The following is a 20,271-nucleotide window of genomic DNA, read 5'->3' as shown; positions in this document are numbered from 1 at the left end:
CATAAATGACATACGTCAAACAAAGAGACTAAATCCATGTCCAAAAACGTGTTGGATCAAAGTCAGATCCAGTCACATGTCACAAAATGTGATGATAAAGTTGTAATAATGATGATGATGATGATGATAATCATGGTGATGAACGCCGCTGTAATTACCAATGTTAAAGTATAAGACTTCATCCAAATAACCTTTCAATTTATGGCTAGCTCTGCACACTATCGGAGAATAAAGTTTGATACAAGGAGTGTGCAAGGTGCCACATGTAAAGACCCATGGAAAAGGCAGTGCCTGGCTGACATCCCCATACAGATACCATCATGATCTACAGTGAGGTTACGCTCTCAGGTTACGAGGATAAATGATGGGAGCCCCCATGAATGTGACCTCTCCTCAGAGATGAAGTTGCTATGGAGATGGATTCTGCTGACCGCGTGAGTTAAATCACTTCTTGCGGTGTTCTCGCGGGGCGCAACACACCACCAGAGCCTGATTTTGTGCGCTTGCTTGAGGGTCTGCAGCCAGTGTGAGATGTATGTGTGCTGTCTTACATTGACACACAATTTTGGGTCACCCTATAGACAGAACTACATTTAATCATTTAGCATACGCTCTTATCCAGAGCGGCTTACAGGAAGTACAGGGACATTCCCCTGAGGCAAGTAGGGTGAAGTGCCTTGCCCAAGGACACAACGTAATTTGGCACGGCCAGGAATTGAACCAGCAACCTTCTGATCACTAGCCCAATTCCCTAACCGCTCAGCCACCTGACTACCTAGCTAAGTCTTTCAATATGACCTAAAGTACTTTGGAAGGGTTTTCTTCCCTGAGTGGTTCCCAGCTCCAAGGTGTACATTTGTTTTGCACTGGCCGGTGCATGGGCAATTCTAGGCTAGATTTATACCACTTACATTAACTGGAGTGTCACCTCCAGCCTAGCTATCCATCACTGGGGGATGACGCTAGCCTCTGTTAGCCGACTGCATTCAATCATAATAGGACGTGAGCCTGGTGCTAACAGGACTGCTGGTTGTGGGAGTCCATTTCGAATCTGGTCCTTCTCAATAGGTCCTTTAATCTCTTAATATTGACACATCTTGATGGAATGACAGATCTGGAGGTGTGGAGCCAGAGCTGTAAGTTGTCAGAGCGTGGCCTCTATTGCCCAGGCAGACTGCGGCCAGCAACCACCATCACAGTAGTGGACGGTCTGATTTGATACTATATCCAATCCTTCTCTGTAAGCAGTTTATGGGGTAAGTCGGACTGATTGCAGACAGGACTCGACAATGAACACCAAATTGCAGCAGTGGGATAGTCGTGTTATGTTGTGTCACACAGAGAGGGACGCCGCTGTGTCCGTTGATGAGGGCGAGAGATGGAGGCGAGCAGGAACAGACGTCACTGTTTAATCCCCGTTCACCATGGCTTATGTAAAGGCCGGTTGACTGGGATGCTGGAGCCTTTTTGCCCCGGTGAAGCCTAGTGGAGTTTGTTTCCCCTTTCAAGTGTGTGCATGCTCGTAAGCAGGGTTGCGTGCGGAGGCCGCTGGCAAAGTGTCAAACGTTGAACGTTGGCGTTCTGCAGCCTTCGCGTGCGTGTGTTTGCGGGTCTATAGATTTATTTTACATATGCGGTGCAAGTCGAGTGCTGTCGTACAATTATGTAGTCCTTTGCTTTTCTCTCCCCTCTCTACCCCTCTCGCCCTCCTCTCTCTCTCTCCTTCCCCCTCTCTCTCTCGCTCCTCTCTCCATTTCTCTCCCTCTGCCCTTCTCACCCTCTGTGTGTCAGGCCACATGCCTGGATCTCTCGCCCTGCATCTGTGCGAATGTGTGCCAACAGTGTGCGTGTTCAGCGACATGCCTTACCGCGGTACCGAGGGTCTGGTCTCCTCTGGCCCCGGTCTGCCTCTCTCCTGGACGGCTGCATCCCCCGGAGCTCCCCTGCTTTCTGGGCAACCTCCCTGGAGATGTCCCTGATCCGACTCTTAGGATCACCAGGGCCCATCTTCACTGCAGAGACAAGGGGAGAAGGCATGCACCACTGCAGTTATTAATCAAGACAGCGCTGGCCACAGCGAGTGACATTACTGGTAGGGTTGGTGTCAAGGGGGGCCGCGGGGACTGTTCCGGCCTGGTGCTGAGCCAGCACGTCAGGACGCCAACTGCGCTCGAAACGCCACCGCAGACATTTAACCCGGCCGTTCCGGCAACGTGAAGAGCCTTAAACCACCGAAGACCCGATCGATGGCTACACGTCAGAGCTTTTAGTCCTCGCTTGGGATTCCCAACCCACCCCCCCCCCCCCCACCCCCACATTCCCCAAACCTCCTTCCCCACAAACCCGACCTTCGCTTCTTCAAAAGCCCCCTCCCTCCCTCCGCCCTCAGAGGCACGGCACAGTGCTGAGTGTGTGAGCGGGGACGGGGGGACGGGGACTTTGGGCCAGATCGATGTGCTGATGTATACGGCTGCTCTTTTCTCCTGCAGCGGGGGGAGAGAGTGTGCGACGCTGCAGCCAATCCTGGCCTCTGGCTTACGCCTTAGCTCTGCAGAACCTCCTCCCAGTCCGAGGATGGAGCAAATACGCTACAGTACAGCGGGGGTAAAGGATGGGGTTGGGTATAGGTGGGACTTTTACATTAGGAACCTGGCAATGACTCTACCGGTTGTCGAGAGCTTGTCAGGAAAGCGCGTCTCGAAAAACAAATGACGGCGTGACGCGTCCGCACTCCCCCCTTTTTTCACCGTGATGCACGCTCTCTGTCCACAAACGGGCACACATTCTCTCACCTCGCCGACTACCAATTCCCCCAAGGTGGAGACAGAATTGAAATCAATGAGAATACAATTAGATCTAATAGGAAAAACGGTGACAGTTCATTGCCCACACAGAAAAGTTATCCCCTCAACTCATTGGTTTTCCCACACATTTCCCCACTCCCATTTCCTCTTCAGTCTAAGCGCTCCAGAGTAGATTTTATCTCTCAAAAACTCAAAAGCACCCAGTAAAATGTTCCAGCGCTCGGAGACAGAAAACACATCAAACGGATTTGAGCTTCTGGCTGTAACTCGCACTGACAACCAAGAGTACAGGAAACAAGGGCAGACATACCATAATACTGGATAATAACAAAGGAATGTGCAATAACAACACAAGGAGTCACAACCCCCACCGTCTGCACCCCCCACCGTCCCTCTCGCTTATCTCCCCTCCCTCGTTCCCACACTCCTTCCCTCACGTTGTCTTTGATAGCCTCACTAATGGTCTCTTCCCTCTCTCCTTTGATTGTGAATATTGACCTAATACTCTTAACTGCACATCTGCAGACGTATCTAGGATGTCCATCTCTCTCTGGAGTCGTACCTGAAAAGGGCTCGCAAACTGTCCACTCTTAATTCTCTCTGTACTCTGCGAGCCCTTCCAGAACCGCACTCTACTCCTCTCTACTCTCCAAGCCCCGCAATCCCTTTTAGTCCAAACAAATCCCTGCCTCCCATTCTCAAGTAACTCATAACTAGTGTAAAGGGGTGAGCTTTCCCTCTCTATTCCTCTCCCCCGGTTTCGCTCCTTTCTCCTCCTCCTCAAACTCGTACCTGGTCCTCTCCCCCCGCTGGTCTGGCCGCTGCCCCTGCTGAAGGTGGAAGGGGTCTGGGTGGTATTTCTGAAGCTGCCCTGGCCCAGGAGTGAGTTGAGGTTATCCTTGGTGAGGTCCAGCTTCCTGGGGACTGGGCTTGGTGAGTCTGGTCCTGGGTGGTGGAGACACAGCAGAGGTGGAGGGTTAGAGTTTGGACACGGTCTCTCAACGGGCGGGAGGTGTGGAGCCGTGTGTACGAGCCATGGAGGAGGTCTGGCACATACAATAGTAGCACAGTCACCTTCCAGAGAACTCTAATCACCCAGAGTTTTTGTTGGGATGACACACTGTTTCTACAATTCTTTGACACAAACTGACAGAATTAAAGGAAAAAATCGGAACACAAACTGAAAACATGGACAGTAAATACACGGCAATGCACAATGCATGTCAGACTTACGGAAACAACAAAAGCCAAAATCAACGAGGCGTTTTTCCACTTTTTATGGCTCATCCAAGCCTGACTAACGATTCCCCACCACTGACAGTCAGCAAGCTGGTCCTGTCACCGTGACGACTTGGGGCAGGGCCAGCTCTGGGAGTTTGGTCATTACGGGGGGATAAAGCCCTCCCCTCCCAAACGGATCCAGAGGTTTTTAATCCACAGCACAAACGCTCAGCTGTTGTCATCAACAACTTCACGCAGTTGCCAACAGTTGCAAATATTATGGTATGCTGTAATAGTTTGTAACCCCAAAAAACGTCTTCCCTATTAGGCCTTCTGTTGATGTCACATGGGTTTCGATGTAAAACAGCGATGGCTGGCAAATACATGTTGGCAGTTGACAAGATCCAGGAAGTAAAGTGTTGCCTGTAAGTAACTCAATGAAGGGACATTGCTTTTATTCACGTGTCTTCTAGAAAGATCTGTAGTGTACAGTATGGTAGGAGGTTCAAACCGCTGTCGACCAATGGGGTTTTCAGTAGCAAACAGAATGACGGAGCGTTCAAACCCCAGTCATCCGTGTGGTTCATCTCAGTCCCTGCGATGAGGAGTTCAATACCCCTGTCCTCGAAAACCTTGGTGGTATTACTTCCAACCGGCTGGTGTTTCAGAACCACTCTAAAGAGGACTTATTTTAAGACTTTCATATATACTGTACAGCAGCAACTTAAATTGAGCCTTGTTAAGCATGACCTGAAGGAGAGATTACTAACAAGGGCCGTGGTTCTCATGGATTGGTTTCAGTAAAGGGGGACTGGGGTGCTGTTTGGGGGGGTTGACAAGGCTGTTCTGATCGTTCCTCTTTGGGGTACATGGCCAGTCCTAGATCCATTCGACGCGATAAGACACACACCCAGACTGAGAATGTTTCTCATTGATTAATGTTAAGGCAAAATCGTTTATAGCTCATTAAATATCAACTGTGGTGAAACGACAAACAATCGGAGTAAAATGTTTTTTTTGTTGTTGTTGTAAAGAGTGAAGTGAAAAGGTTGTTTAAAACTCTGCTTTCCGCTAACCAGAGTGCACAAGCCTCATTTCATCTTGTCTGACATAATGGGACTGTGTTTCCAACAGAGCTGACATGAAGATAACGACCTTACAGTACAGACGATAATGATAATGAGCAATTTCACAGTGTAAAAGCCTGAGGCCGCCTTTACTGGGAGTCGCATTCCATTGAAACCCCCCCCCCAAGGGCAAACAGGTCAAACATGCACAAGAGAGATGTTGAAATTAGAACCATCGAGAATGTATTTGATTACCAAAAGGTTGAGACCGCTTTGTTGGATTGAACCAATAGGCTATGTTTGTGTGTTGCATGATCTTAAACCAGGAAGTGACATTTATGTCTTATCGTCTCCAGAGAATACACTACGCCTTGGTGTTAAAACAGGCACCTGAGGGGGTGGGGGGGGGGGGAAACGAACAAACCCAGAGAAAGTTGTTACACACACACAGCGCACCTGGGAAATCTCCGTTGAGGTGAGACTTGTGGTGAGAGGGGACGTTGTTTTGGCGTGAGACGTCTTCTGCTGAAATAGCGCTGCCGTCAGGGTTGGAGTAGAAGAGGAGGAGGGGCTGGAAGTGACCTTTGATGCATTTGGAGACCACCTCTTTCCACCTGGAGCCAATCTATGGGGGGGGACACAGGAGAGACGCTGAGGTCAATACGCATGCATATTCATGGAGACACTTTCAGATGGGATTAAGGCACACAAATAGACGGACTGGCATTTTCCCAATTGTACAGGAAAATCGGACTCGCACACACTAACACACACACACCCGCACCTTACTGGAATTGGTAGGATTTCCCATTTGGCTTATTATACAAAGAGCCAACTTCTTTTGCCAAAAACATCAATATCAATTCTGACTCCAAGCTGTAGTGTATTCGTTGTCGTGAGCTAAAATGTCAATCCCAGGACCTCGATCCGCAACCATTGGTTGTTTTTACTCCGATTCTAAGCTATATCTTCATTTTAGGAAATCTTCAAACGGAACGTTCCAAGACATTACAGTCGAAAGTCAGTACAAGGATCAGCTGAACTGGACAGCACACACCAACTGGATGGGACACACTTTGCACAAAAGTCACACGACACCAAACAGAACAGGAGGGATTTAGTCTTTTGTGTCGGATCAGGGGGGCTGTCGGTCTGCGAGGCAGTCGTGTCTCACGGTCGCTAGGCTGCGCTAGTGTAGGTGCGTGTTTCTCCACACGCGCCACACAGGCAGGCTGGAGGCTAGACAGATGCCAGTGTGCTCTCCTTAATTAACCAAATGAGGAAAGTGGGGTGAGAGAGGAGGGAGGCAGAAGGTCTGGGGGGGGGGGGGGGCGAGACCAGAGAGATGGAGGGAAAGAGACTGAGGAGAGAGATACAGAGCAGAGAGGGGCTTACAGGAATCATCGAGGAGCGATAAAGAAAAAGGAGAGGTGGGGGGGGGGAGTGGAGGGTGAGACACCGCAGTAAACGAACAGAAAGGAAGTCCAAAAGAAGGCAGTGAAGTGGAAGAGGGAGGAGAGAGAGAGCGAGGGAGAGACACAGGAGAGGCACAGCAGAAGAGTAATCTCCTGGAGTGGCCCGCAGTGCACATTGCTCTCTCTCATTGCTGCAGAAAACAAAGCCCGAGTTCGGAGGAAGTTAACCCAGGTTTTATTTAAATTCGCCTCATATCCTTATACAGCATGTACCGTCTGAACCCTCCCTCTGCACTTCCACTACATGCTTCAGATTCGAAGCCCAAATATTTTGACGCATGCTACCAAAGTGGAAGGGAAAGGGTAAAATCAGCAGTTTTTATTACTAATAAAGCCAGACCTGTAAAACAGTTGATAAAAAGTGGCCAGTAATGGAGATGAATGTAGACTTTTCTATGTGTTGGAACTTGGCAGTGGATTGAGAGAGGGACACCCGGGTGTTTGGATGAGGTGTGTGTTTGGATGAGGTGTGTGTGTGTTTGGGTGTGGTTGTGTGTGTTTGTGTGGAGGGGGGCTGGCAGGCTTGGAGTGATGTAGCCCCCCCCAACCAAGGAAGGAAGTGCACACACAGCACAAGCTGCTGATGGACTGACATAGAGCCAGCCGGACGCTGCAGTCCAGTAAGAAATGGACCCGGTAGACACACACACACGCACACTCACTCACACAAGACAAAAAACACAGGAGGTATGCTACACACACACACACACACTCAGACCCATCCTTTTTAAGGCCCAGAAACACAGAGGCTTGTAGTGTCCACAGAACCAACAGTGAGCGCGAGCAGCGCGGTAGCAGCAGCAGGAGGAGGAGGTGCAGGAGCCGGGAGGGGAGGGGAGGGGGGGGGCAGCAAGACAGTCCCACCCCACAGAAGGCTCACCAACCCCGGGCTGGTGAAGGGCGATCGATGGGGCCTCTTATTGGACGATAACGAGAGTGGTGATGGAGATAAAAGATGGAACACTGGCGCTTCCCCCTGCCCCTCGCTCGCAAGGGGCACTCCCAACTTATCAGCCCAGACAAGCACGTCCGCGCTCGCGCGGGGGGGGGGGGGTTTGAGTCATGGAGCAGGGGGCAGGGGAGAGGAGGGGGGCACTGGGGAGTACTGTGGACTGCATAGAAACTATACAGGGGCAGACTCTGGCGTCCTGTTAAGTGGGATACATGTGGATACTTGTGGACGAGAGCTGGCTTGCAAATTTCGATTCCAGGCAATGTGGCACTGGTATTGGCATACACATGCAAAACGTGTGTGGGTCTGTGTCTCTGTATATGTAGGAGTGTGTGTGTGTGTGTGTGTATCCTTGCCTCTTTCACCGTGGCGTCGTCAAAGAAGACCCATTTGGAGGACTTGGTGTGGAAGGCGAAGGCACAGTAGTGGCGGCTGGAGTAGCATATCATCCCAACCAGCTGCAGCTCACCCCTCTTAGCATGCTCGTCTGTCACCCGGTAGAAGAGCTGATGGAACACACACACACACACGATACACCCACAAGACACAGACACACATGCACAATACACACATCATTATTCAACTGCACATATAAAATGACACGGTGTGATTGATGTCGATAGGCAGACGATATCAGGAAGTCCATCTGTTTATGGATTCAACTGGTTCGGGAATGAAGCACACATTGAGCCACTGATCATCCACTGATCGACTTGCCATCGGGGATGGGTTCAATCAGAACTGTCACTGCAGTGTTTACAACTTCTTTGTAGCCTACACACAAACGCGCGCCACACACACACACACACTTCTGTATTGGACAGACACAAAAGAATACTACTGTCTGGCTTTGATCCATGATCCTTGTATGAGCATCTATGCCATGTAACCATATCTGACCCTGGAACAGTAGCAGGGACTCGAGTGTAATACTATGCTTGAAACACAACACCATCTGTCCATCCCCATACATACAGCCTCTGCACGGAAAGTTCACATGTCACATCCCACAACCCTAACACCTCGACCTTTATCACAGTACAAAGCGTTCCTCGAAACTTCCTACAGAGTTGAGAATAGACCTCTCTACTGGGCCTGGGAGAGGGGAGTTGTTGAGAAAGCACTTGTTTCTCCCCGGTCTGTGTTTCCTGAATGGCCGGTTCTGTCTGGATATCTGACACAATAGATTCCTGCGCTGGGGGAGGCTTTCTCCAACACCCAACAGTCACATGATGAGTAGGCATGAATCAAGGCCTTTGTGCTGCTTTGTGGGGTACTGGGTAATCCTGGGCTGGAATGCTTCTTGGAACACTGGAGAGGGGGGGGGGAAGAGGAGTCAGGGGGAAGTGAAGTTTTTCAAAGAGAGATCTTGCATAATGTGTCAGGCAACGGCCATGTGAGAGCTGGCCCGGGTGCTGTGTTGGCGTGCGTCTGTGTTGATCACCGCTGATCATCCACCGCTGATCATCCAAGATTTACCAAGTGGTGTCTGCACAAATGGGCTGTTGGCAAACGGCGAGATTTAAAAGGCACTTGGAAACAGACGTAAATACTGCAGGCCGCTCTGTCAAACCCAAACACACGTCTGTTAGTCAAGTGTAACACGGGCGCGCTGCAGTCCAGGGTGATGGAGGGAGCTTCTCATGCGCGCATACACACACACACACACACTCGCTCTCTCCCCCCCCGCCCCAAACACCACACACACATACACACACCCACACTCCCATCATAGAGCGGGGGCTGGACACATGTTGACCTCATCCAGCGTGGGTTCTTTGATCAGCTTTCTGGGCCAACTGGGCAGTGGGCAGCTTACGCAACGGTCCCGACTTACGCAGGGATAAAGCCCCACTTTATTCTCACATATGCTTCGTAGCACCAAAATAAACTGACCCCAGCACGGCAGCTGTGAAGCCCTCAGATAAACAAACAAACAAACAAGCACCAACAACTCAGTAAGCAAAGCAAACAATCCCAGAAAAAGTCGGATAGATTTTTTATTCATTTTTCTTTGCCAATTTCATGGCTCTAAATTTGGGGCCAAAGCAGCCATTTTGTTCCTGTGCAATCAGCGCCTTTGCCATTTAATCAGACCTAATCTGTTTAATGCAAGCTGACAAGCAAAGATTATAGTGAGTCTTTGAATAACTTATTCTAATCTTATAAGGAAAGGTCCTGCCACATCGGACTATCTTTCTCTGACATGTTCTCTGACATGTTCTGGACAAATGCACTGGTGATAATACTGATGTACTTTGAATGTTCCTATCAACAATCCAGTCAGAACAGTCTTTAAAAATAATAACAATAATATGACTTGATGGAGCTAAACAAACTAATGTTGAGTCCATTAGTATCATAAATGACCAAAATGGTGCGTTATTTAGGTTATATTGTGCTGTGGTCATCCTTACCCCTGATAGGTTGAGGTGTGGTCCTAGTGAGCGGATCACGTCCTCTGTCAGATCAGACTGGTCCGAGTCCCAAACAAAGCCGATAGTGATGATCTCCGGAGAGTTCATCAGCACGCGGCGAATTTTGATCCTCTGGCCACAGTTACTCTAGCGGCAGAGAGAGAGGAGAACACAGATCACTTCTGGTGTTCCCCTAAACGACAACAATGCCCTGTTCAATTTGATCAGGCAGCAAGGTAGCTACCTACCGGACAGTTGCGAAGGTCCCCAATGGTGCTGGCTGCTTGCAGGAGCTCCCCAAATGACTCGTCCCTCCTCTGAAACATCTGCTGGCTGAGAGACAAGAGGACTAATAAAGTTAGGATAGGCTGAAGACAAACAAGGCTATAAAGAGAGATGGATTTTGTAGTTCCTTGTAGTTCCTTTTACAAATGACTAAACTTGCAAGCTTGGGTCTGTCATCCAAAGCAGTTATGTAAAACAATTTGACATGAATTGACTCTCTTTGGTTGTTCTGTGTCTAGGGAGACAAGGGCCAAACGAATGTAGGTACAGGGTTCGTCAGTGTGCGCCTTAGCAACAAGCGACACTGCTTTCAATACAAAACGTTTTATTTATCACATCAAAATAATCACCACAGGGGAAGAAGGAAGCCATGACTGTCTCCAAAGAAAACAGTCAAAGCCGTGCTTCTCTAACATGAGATCATAGGGTGGCACCTGTTCCTACACCAGTGTTCTTAACAGGTGTAAACAACCTGACGAGATGTATACCCACTGGCAGCTTGCCTGTCCCCTTGCCCCCCGTGTGAATGACCGAACAAACAAAAAAAGCACTGTACGGCATATAGGCACAAACAGAAATAACCTGACACCAAACGAGAGGATGATTAACGTTTGCATCAAACACAGATCAGTCTACGCCAACGAATGACACAAACGCAGAAGCAATCCGCTCTAATGAACAGCACCTTTAGGGAGACGGGATTTTAACATCCACGAGAGAGTACACCTACATGTCATGTATCCGTTTTACATGCAAGACAGCAGATTTTGAACATTTTAAAATTAGGGTGTATGGGCAAAAAAACAAAACACAAGAAGAAAAGACTCCGTTTTAACATTCCACTGCCAAACAGGAAACAGGAAGTCCAAGTTGTTTACCAGAGGGCGGTGGTGGAGACGTAGTGCACCAGCTCAGTGAAGGGCAAGGGGTCGGATGACGCCCCACAGCTCCGGCAAACCGACTGCAAGGGAGGAGGGAGACACAGGGACACACATGAGCCACCACTTAGCTGCTGCCAAACGCTAAATTATCAAATCAGCATGTCAGTTTGCGACGGAAGGTATATCCGTTTAAAACAAGTACTTGGGGCGTTTTGTGTAAACTGGTAAAGAGAGTGGAGGGAGCAATTTAGTGTGTGGTGTACAATTAGGCAAGTCTGTGCATGTACCTCTTTAATTATAATTATATTGCATTCGATGCTGTTAAGTGTTTCTACAGAATCTTCCCATCACGTGGCCCTAGCAAAATGTTGAAGTCAACCATCTCTTAGACATGCACTTTCCATTTCTGTAGAGCCCAGAAACACAACTGTTTCAGGAATTGGCCAACCTTCTGTTTCTCTTGAGCACATAGGCCCATATACTGTACCCCCATTCAAAAGGCAGTGCCATAACAGTAGCAACACATATCATTTGATCCAGGCTACCACGGGCTACAAAAAACTCCCAACCAGCTACGTCTGAGCTCTGACACGATACCCTGGACCCAGTTTGGCTGTGTATGCTTTAGTCTAACTGAGGAGTTCACCATCAAAGCCCGAGGGCGTGTCCGCTGTGGAGGTGGCGGGGGTGAGGGACAGGGTATCAGTGATGGGACATCAGAGGCCAGAAAGGAGGGGGGGAGGGGGAGTTAGAGTGGGCAGGGAGGGGTTGGGTTGTTTACGCGTGCCAGCGATCTATCTTGCACTGCAGGAATCAGAAGTGAAACACCCTCTATATTCCGGAGGAGTAACCTAATCTTCGAGGATGACGGATTGGATGGCTGCTATCTCAGACAGTGATCCATGTGCCTCTGTTGCAGTGTCTGTCCGTCGGTGTGCGTGTGCTGCACTCGTGTGTGTGGGTATGTGTGCAATGAGATATGGGCATGCTCCCCTACTGTTTATAGTCCCCCAAATGTGTTATTTGTGTGTCTGGCTTGAAAAGCAGTTGCTGAAATTAGGACACATATTTACAAGCATTTAAGCATTTCCAATTTCCCAATACACCTGCAGTACAAAGGCTTCAAAATTCAAATGTTTTCATATTTGCGAGAGCAGCTCCTCCTTCCACTGTGTGCCTGTACCATGCGATATCCAATGCCACCCCCCCCCATATTGAAATGAATGCGGCACATCACCAGGAAGACAACAGTACTTAAGTGTTCAACTCCAGAAAACCTGAAGACAAGTGGTTTCAAGGACGCCGTCCTCGTACCTGCTCATACAGCGTCATGGCAAACTTCTGGTGAGTGATGCAGGACTTGGAGGTGCAGGCGTCAGGCTCCCCTGGCACAATGTGCAGGTGGATCCTCTCCAGAATGTTCTCCTGTGAGAGTGGAGGTAAGGGTGGAGACACAAACACGGATCAGCATTTTGCTGTGAGGCCGCCGGGGCGAGTACTGGCAAATCCACCCCCGGTGGAGTCAAACAGTTAAGAGTTTGACAGAGAGGGGCGTGCGTGTTGACTCGAGGACCTTCAGAAAAACAGACTTTTTTTTTGTCCTGTTGCTATGGAATCCCAGTGGGTTTAAAACATTCATGTTGTTTTTAGACCAGCAGTAAGAAAGAAGTCATTTGTCGTTTGTCATTCAGCTAAAATTTGTTCATGAACGAATCCACAGCATAGTGCTGCCTTTGCATTACAGTGTGATGGCATCTAAATCCAAGATTCATGATGGATTTTAAATGTAATGATTGCCTTATGAAAGTGATAGCAATTTCAATATGCAGGCAGATAAGAGCCATTTAATGAATACTGCTATTTAAATAAAAAGAATTGTCTCCCAGTTACAAGTTCCACACCTGGGTCAAATAGACCTGTCAAGTAGGTAATTTTGTTAACAGCTTTTTCTTTGTCAGGCTACATAGTATAAGATCAAAACAACAAGGGTTGTTTTGACTGGGACGTGAGCCCTCAGCTCCCCGCTGTGCACACTGCACTGTGCTCGGTTGCTTGAACGTCATGACTTATTCATTCAGGCTAACGCTCCAGTCGGAGATCCAGTCAGCAGGAGTTAGAGGTAAACGCACGTGTGGGTGGGCTGCTCGCTTGCACACAGAGCGCAATGACTGCAGCCTTGCTATTGGTTTATCAGCTCGGAACCATAGCTCTGTCTCTCTCTCTCTGCCTCCTATTAAAGAGACCCATCATTCTATGTGCTGTATACATGAGTCATCTAAAGTGAATGACCCATGCGCTGCAAGACCTGCTGCACTAAACACAAAATGATAATAACGTCTCTGCTGTTTAGATTTACAGCAATTTCAGTGCAGTCACTGACTCAACGAAGGTAGGCCAAGCACAGTGTTCCCTGGCTTTCTCAAGATGAAAGAAACTCGCGAATAAACTGTAAAATAAAACTCTTGCACTTTTGCTGAGAGAGCGTTAAGCGCTTTGAGTACGTAATGACCTTTTTCTCAGATTGTTTTGTGGCAGAAAGAAAAACTAACCACATAAAGAAGCATTACATCACGACAGCAAGTTCGGTGGGATAATGCTTTTGGAAGTACGCCAAAACAATTGGACTAGCTGTGGTCCTAAATGACTCAGAGGATGCATGAAACCCACTTAAAAGCACTTACATAGAGAAACCCCTCCAGTGACGAAATGGAAGCGATGCCCAGTGATTCTGCGGCTGGCGCTTACGCAACCGGCCACCGTGACATTTAGAGGCAGTGTGTGGAAGGGTGGATGGGAGGGTCCTCTCAGACTGTGCCCTTGCCAAACGGTTTGTTCCACTACATTGCCTTTTCTGTGCCTCAGTACACCCTCGCCAACACACACACACACATTCCACTGCATCCTCGTGTCGACTCTCCCCGGAGTGCACGCCCCCCAGAAGTGCAGACCTCCCCCCTCTCGACTGGATCCCAGGGTTACCCCGGAGAGCCCGGTTGCCACGCAAACTCACAAAGCATTCTGCGGCGTCGTCCATGAAGCCCAGCTGAAAGCGATGCTCGTCCTTAAAGGTCTCTGCCAGGGCGTGACGCAGGTTGTCTGAGGGCAGCGCACGCTCCCTGCTGTGCTGGAACTGGGAGAAGATGCCCTGCGGAGAGAATTTGTTTGTTGTTTTTTTACCTAAGAAAATGCCTTTGACACCCTCTGAACTTAATACCCTTCTGTCTGTATGGCTGTAATCAAATTCTTTGGAGAACAATAACTCGAGGGATAACGTGTCAACATAAATGAATTACGCTCTCGTCCGGAATAATGCAAATAGATTGTACCTTCAGTGCACAGAAAATGCAGTTTGCAGAGTCTCCGAGACAGGAGTGAGTAGGAAGTTGTCTCAAACTTCGCCTGAAGATATCCAGCTGCCATAATACCTGGGAATAGGCATGCAAAATACTCAGAACAGATGGACCACACCTTAAATATATCTCTGGTCCAAGTACACCTAACTGTACTGACACAGATATCCCTTATATCCCCCTAAATTATTAAGACATTTGGTGAATCAGAGAATCATTAGTCAGTCAGAAAGACCACCAACAAAGGGGGTAAGAATCCCAAGTACAGCACTGTATCTTGTAAGATACTATAAATGTAGCTACTACATGACGGGTGTCCTGTCTTGTCTGGTGTTTAGGGGGAGTAGGGATTCTCTGAGGACAGGGAGAGGGAAGGAGGGCAGAGAAGGACATCTTTTCCTCCAAAAACAAAGCCCTGGGTAGAGAACGCCTTCCTCCAGCTCAGCCACATCACAGCCCTGGAGACTCACCTCACTGCGGGCTACTCAAACCAACCTACCCCTCTAGTCTGTTGACTTCCCTCCAAACTGGCTGGGACCTACAGATGAATTTAGAGAATGACTAAGCTTTGAATGTTTATTTTGTTCTTTGGGGGGCCACTGCAACTTGTTCTCCAGACCCGTCTATAGTGAAGAGGGGTTGTTCTGTTCTTGGAAAACGTGTCACTTTTCCTGTTCAACCTAAATGTAGCAAACAACAGCAGGGGATTGAGTAGTCATTCCTAAAGATCTAAACCTGGGTGTGGAACTCGCATATCTCACCGACTCCATAGTGAGAGACTTGTTATTCTGCTTGCATGTAGTACCAAACTAACTTATTTCATCATTTATGCTTATGAAATCCAGGTTGGCACTGCGACAGAGAATATAATCTATGCTATGACAGTATAATCTGGGAGCGTTAAGAGATCACATTTCATGTTGTACATGAAGAACAATATAAAGACCCATTCATTCAAAACAGTAAAACTGGTTAACTGACTGAGATTTGTCTAATCAGCAGAGAGATCTGAGTCTATTTGTATCCATTTAAAAAGTGTTAACTTGGGTTAAGGTCACGTGAAAAATTGAATTTTTACTGGTAGAAAGCAGTACTTTTGAAATCCAATAGGCTTTCAAATTCCTGTCATCGAAGCCATCAATTATGATTGGCTTGACAGTGAGAAATTAGCCATTAACTTTCCAGGAAACCGGGTCTGAACCAACTCTCACCTGCACGGCACTGTTGAGGAAGCAGCTGTTTTGTCCCGGCTCGTTTAGCAGGCCTTTGGTGGGGGCCAGGGAGAGCATGCTCCCTGGCTGGTAAGATTTGGCAAGATTCCCCCCCGGCTTCCTGAAGAACTTGACCCATGCCATTGGATAGAGGGTCTGCCTTAGGGACAGGTGTAAGGTGAGGTCCCGGGCCTCGTGGGCGCTGGGTTGGTGCCTCCCTCCTTAAAAGGCTGAGGCTACGTTATTCCACAAGCAGCAACTGCTGCCCTTCTGCACATGGGGGTCTGATCCCACCTCTCCCCTGCTCCGGAGGAAGGTGACTCGATCACGCCCAGAAACCTTGCAGAAACGTCTGGAAGCAACCGTCTCAGTGGTCGAGAGGTCCGCGGATAATCCTTCTTTCGCTTTTTGGAGACTTTCGTTGGACTGTTGAGGAATGAGCTTCAGTCATTTCCTTGATGATTGGGCGCTGGGGGCGTTCAGAGCTGGAGAGGCAGTGTGGCCCGGGAATCTCTGAGAGCTCTCCTCATAGCCCTGACGTTGCTGCGGTCAGTCAAATGGAATCAATCAGCCCTCTCCCAAGTTCATCCATACGGGAGATCTACGCAGGCAGCTCTTACCATTGGATTTAATGGTGTCTGATCTGTTCCCAAAAAAAGATATTTTAAAAGAGTAGAGCTGTCATTTCTGAGACATTTCATAAGATTAAGTACAGAGCCACACTGTATGCATTAAAGTTTGGACACATTTTCCCATTCAATTGAATGGGAAAATGTTAATACTTTTGACTGTTACTATATATATATAAAACAAATTATATGGTCAAGTAAGTGGTACGAAGCACCTTTGTGGATACGTTTCCAGGTCAGTAGATTGACACCCTCTCAAGATGCACTACTGTTATGTAAACAAAGCTTATATATTAACCATGGGTGACCTTTGCACCAAACGTCTCTGGATGAACAGTTTTCCTTCCAATTACTTTATTTCAAATGGGGTAGTTAGTTCAATAAATAAAAAACAAATTACTGATCGGTTACTATTAAAAGAGTATTTCATAGTATTGAGGACAAAACAATGTAGGCATGTACATCCACTCCTGTAAGGTATGTCAGTATTAAGGCAGTATTAACAACAAGCAGTAATAGAGGAATGTTATTCCAAGTTTGTCCAGTCGCAGCGCAGCATGTTTACCATACAAGTTCACCATACAAGTTCATCAAAGAAGTGATTTCAGATGCATCCATGCCTCGTCAACTGCCAGCCTTGTTGGCAGTCAACTTGCATTAGAATGGCAATGGGACGACCTGCCCTGCCCTGCTCTGGTCTGATGCTTGAGTAAGCTTGCATAAAAAACATGACCTGGGCTGTACAGCATGACACAAGCCAGTCTCTAGGTTCTCCACTAATGGTAAAAGCACCACGAACCCACAAAGACAACCCTAACAAACAGACTAGCTGTTGGTGCACAATACTGCCCGTTAGCCACTGTCCCCAGGCTTCACCACAGGTCTAAGGCTGTTGAAGTGCAATGTAATACCATCAAGGTTATGAGAGTTGCATATTCCATTTGGGGGTTCGGGGTGGTCCAAGAGCACAAACCAATGGTCATGGCATGACAATCCAAATGTTGACGTACACACAGTTTCTCTTTCTCATGACAGAGCATGCAGACAATACCTAACTTTCTGTCTCCAGTTTCATTCCAAACTAGTCTGGCAACATTTCTGTCGTGGCATCCAAGAAAATGTGACAACAGCAGTGAAACCAGTTTAATAGCAGTGGAACTGGTTAATAGCCATCCCGATTCTGACCACTGACCAAGTTTATGTGACCCCATCCTCCTCTGCCTTAAAATCAGCCAAACTCTTGCTCTAGGCTCCAAGTCTCTCATTTGCAACCGACCTCCTTAGCAACAACATTCCAGAGCAATCACTTAGGCTCAGCGTTGCTAAAGAGCTCTCGTCTTTGGGATTAGATGCAATGCAGGAGGGGAGGGTCGGGAAACTGAACACTCCCTAACCGCCCACCTTCTAACTCCTCCACCTGACCCATGCACACTGAATATCCATACAGCAAACCCTCTAGCACACAAACACCTCACACACAGCAAATCATTTGCTGTAAACCTATTGACTGTCAAAGCTCATGTGATCAAATGTGCCCATCAATTCAAGGAAGTGACAAGCAAAAACAAAATTAATCCTCAGTGTCCAATATGTGCCTGAAATGATGGAGAGAGATTGACCAAGTCAGCTGTAAGAAGCTACAATAAATTTCCCTCATTTTTTATGTTGAGTCTCATAGGCATTACTCTGATGTGTCCAACCCTCTAGGTTACAAAGACAGGAAGCCACCATTATGATCTAATATTACGGTCATCCAAGGAACCATATTTTGAACGGATATGAATTCTTGATTACCGCTATTAGAGAAGGGTATTTTCTGGCATCTGAAGATATCACATAAACCTCCAATGTAAATGACTTGGAACCAAGAGCATTAGCCCTGCAAGCCCATTAGCCCTGCAAGCCCATCATGGCTATGAATGAGAGCACCACAGAAAGAACATTAAGCCTGATAATGAACTTGGCCATTGTCCATTGTTGTATAAAATCAATTTCTTAGGAGATAAATTATGATGAAAATACAGAAAAATACTGAAGAGTGCTGGAAAACAGACTGTTTAAGAAGCCATCCTTTAATTACAAATGACAGGGGTGCGTGTCGACTGCATATGCTAACTTTAGAAAATAATATTGTATTACAATACTCAATTTTACTAACTCTGCATCTTCTGTTTCAAGACTGAGCCAAAAATGACTTACATCTACCTTGAGAATAGGTTATATCAGTGTCTCAACAACACTTAACTGAGGGCAAAGCTTGGCTCCTTCAACATTCCATGTTGCTTCCTTTCAAACAATGCCATCACAAGCAGCCATCTCAGGTTTCTCTGTTACCCCACGGAAATGCGTGTCCTGGTGAGGTGACAGACAGCATGCTTAAGGAAGAAGCAATACCGGACAAACAGACCTTCCCCTGACCTGGATTGGCTGAATACCAACTCTCAGGAGACATACCTTATCTTTCATTTCAAACCGACACATACCAAAACCATGTTATAGTCCCAAAGGTCTACAAAGGAGTGGAGCTCATATTAACAGAATACACAATGACAGAACCAAATCCCTTTTAACTGCTAGATCAAAGCTTGCTGTCAGCGTCAGTGACAGACCGATTATCATGTTAAAAAATGCGTCACGGTTTCAATGAGAGCACAGTGGTCAAAGATGTGTAAACGATCTGCTTCCTGAAGTCCTGGGTAGACATAACGACCTGATCCTGACAAGGTCTGAGATGTCCGTCCACACAGCCCTCCTTCCAGTCTGGAGCCTGGATGACATCATTTCCTCCAGGGTGTTGTTCATTAAGCGTTTGGACAGTTTTAGAAGACTGAATGATGTGTTGAAGAGCTTCAGGTTTGTTACAAATACAAACTACATGACAAGATTGAAGTTATTATTGTATTCAAGACCATTTGACTTCGGTTGAACAATTGTGGTTTACCTGACAGAATCTAAAAGCATTTATAGATTCACCTGAACAAAGAGCGATCATCTGAAAATTGACCATGACATTAGTAACTAATAATTCACGAGAACAAAACCAAATATCAAGCAGAACTTTACCGTGCCCATCGTTAACCTGCCAAACATTAAAACCAGATTTGATGAAGAGCCAAGCAAAAAGGGTCAGAGGTCATTTCGCTTTCCAGGATTTGGCCGAAGTTCCAGGAAGCTGTGAGACTTCCTGTGTAACACAGGGGCTTGGGAGATAATTGTCTAGTGACTTTCAGGACTGACTTAGTTTCATGATGTGGCAAAAACGCTAAGGCTAGCACCTTCAAGCAATCAGCCGAACGGTCTGTGTTGTGCATCAGCATATTTGACAGGGTGACGCTGTCGGTTAAGACGTGACCGTCACATACGTGACCTGAGCTCTGGGGCGGGGAAAGTGAAGTCATCTGTTACAGTCATTTATCAAATATTGGATAGCCTCGTTAGGGGTGATGTAATTGATCCCTTGTAAATGCTATATGTCAAGAGCATATAATGAAATTGATCGGTTGTGAAACACAACCAGTTAATCCAATACATTCAAGGTGAACGGACACCACAAACCAAGAAGATAGATGGCATAGTCCTGATTAAATGTAAAAGACAACATGTTTGTTGCTGGGTCTCAAATCACGTCTAAGCTTTGCTGTACATCACATACTCTTTTGTGCCATTTTTTGTACATTCAAAGATAAGCACTTGGAATTCAATGTCCATTCCAGCAGCATACTTCCTTCATTATCAATATTTACTGTCTCCATCTAAAAGTAAGAACACGATGTGTTCATTCTCATTGTGTTTTATGACATTATACATACAGTCCAAAGGCACTTACCACTGAAACACAAAACAGGTCGACGATGATCTACTTACTACGTGCACCATTCGTGTGGCTATGGATAAAAGCATGTGCTCAATGAATGGAGTGCAAACTTTGTTCTAGTCTCTTCCTAACCAACTTAGGATAAATATCTCGTGGCTGTAGCTC

The 20,271-nt window shown here is 47.2% G+C and overlaps 1 protein-coding gene across 2 annotated transcripts in view; it reads right to left on the bottom strand.

Moving 5' to 3' along the window:
• The window catches only part of LOC124486948 (inactive ubiquitin carboxyl-terminal hydrolase 53), a 34,369-nt gene that overhangs the window by 10,680 nt on the left and 3,418 nt on the right, over positions 1-20,271 (bottom strand). For both annotated transcript variants that reach the window (XM_047048855.1, XM_047048856.1), the window contains exons 2-12: positions 15,664-16,306; positions 14,429-14,527; positions 14,113-14,247; positions 12,417-12,527; positions 11,100-11,182; positions 10,185-10,269; positions 9,937-10,083; positions 7,876-8,025; positions 5,549-5,717; positions 3,597-3,749; positions 1,869-2,012 (exon numbers count right to left, since the gene is read on the bottom strand). In XM_047048855.1, the coding sequence (XP_046904811.1) occupies positions 1,869-2,012; positions 3,597-3,749; positions 5,549-5,717; positions 7,876-8,025; positions 9,937-10,083; positions 10,185-10,269; positions 11,100-11,182; positions 12,417-12,527; positions 14,113-14,247; positions 14,429-14,527; positions 15,664-15,807 (1,420 nt within the window). In that variant the 5' untranslated portion in view covers positions 15,808-16,306. The remainder of the gene's footprint in view (positions 1-1,868; positions 2,013-3,596; positions 3,750-5,548; positions 5,718-7,875; positions 8,026-9,936; positions 10,084-10,184; positions 10,270-11,099; positions 11,183-12,416; positions 12,528-14,112; positions 14,248-14,428; positions 14,528-15,663; positions 16,307-20,271) is intronic.

Source organism: Hypomesus transpacificus, chromosome 25, assembly GCF_021917145.1.
Source record: "Hypomesus transpacificus isolate Combined female chromosome 25, fHypTra1, whole genome shotgun sequence".
Classification (NCBI taxonomy): Eukaryota; Metazoa; Chordata; class Actinopteri; order Osmeriformes; family Osmeridae; genus Hypomesus; species Hypomesus transpacificus.
The sequence above is the reverse complement of the archived record's forward strand: the minus strand, read 5'-3'. Positions and strand labels throughout refer to the sequence as shown.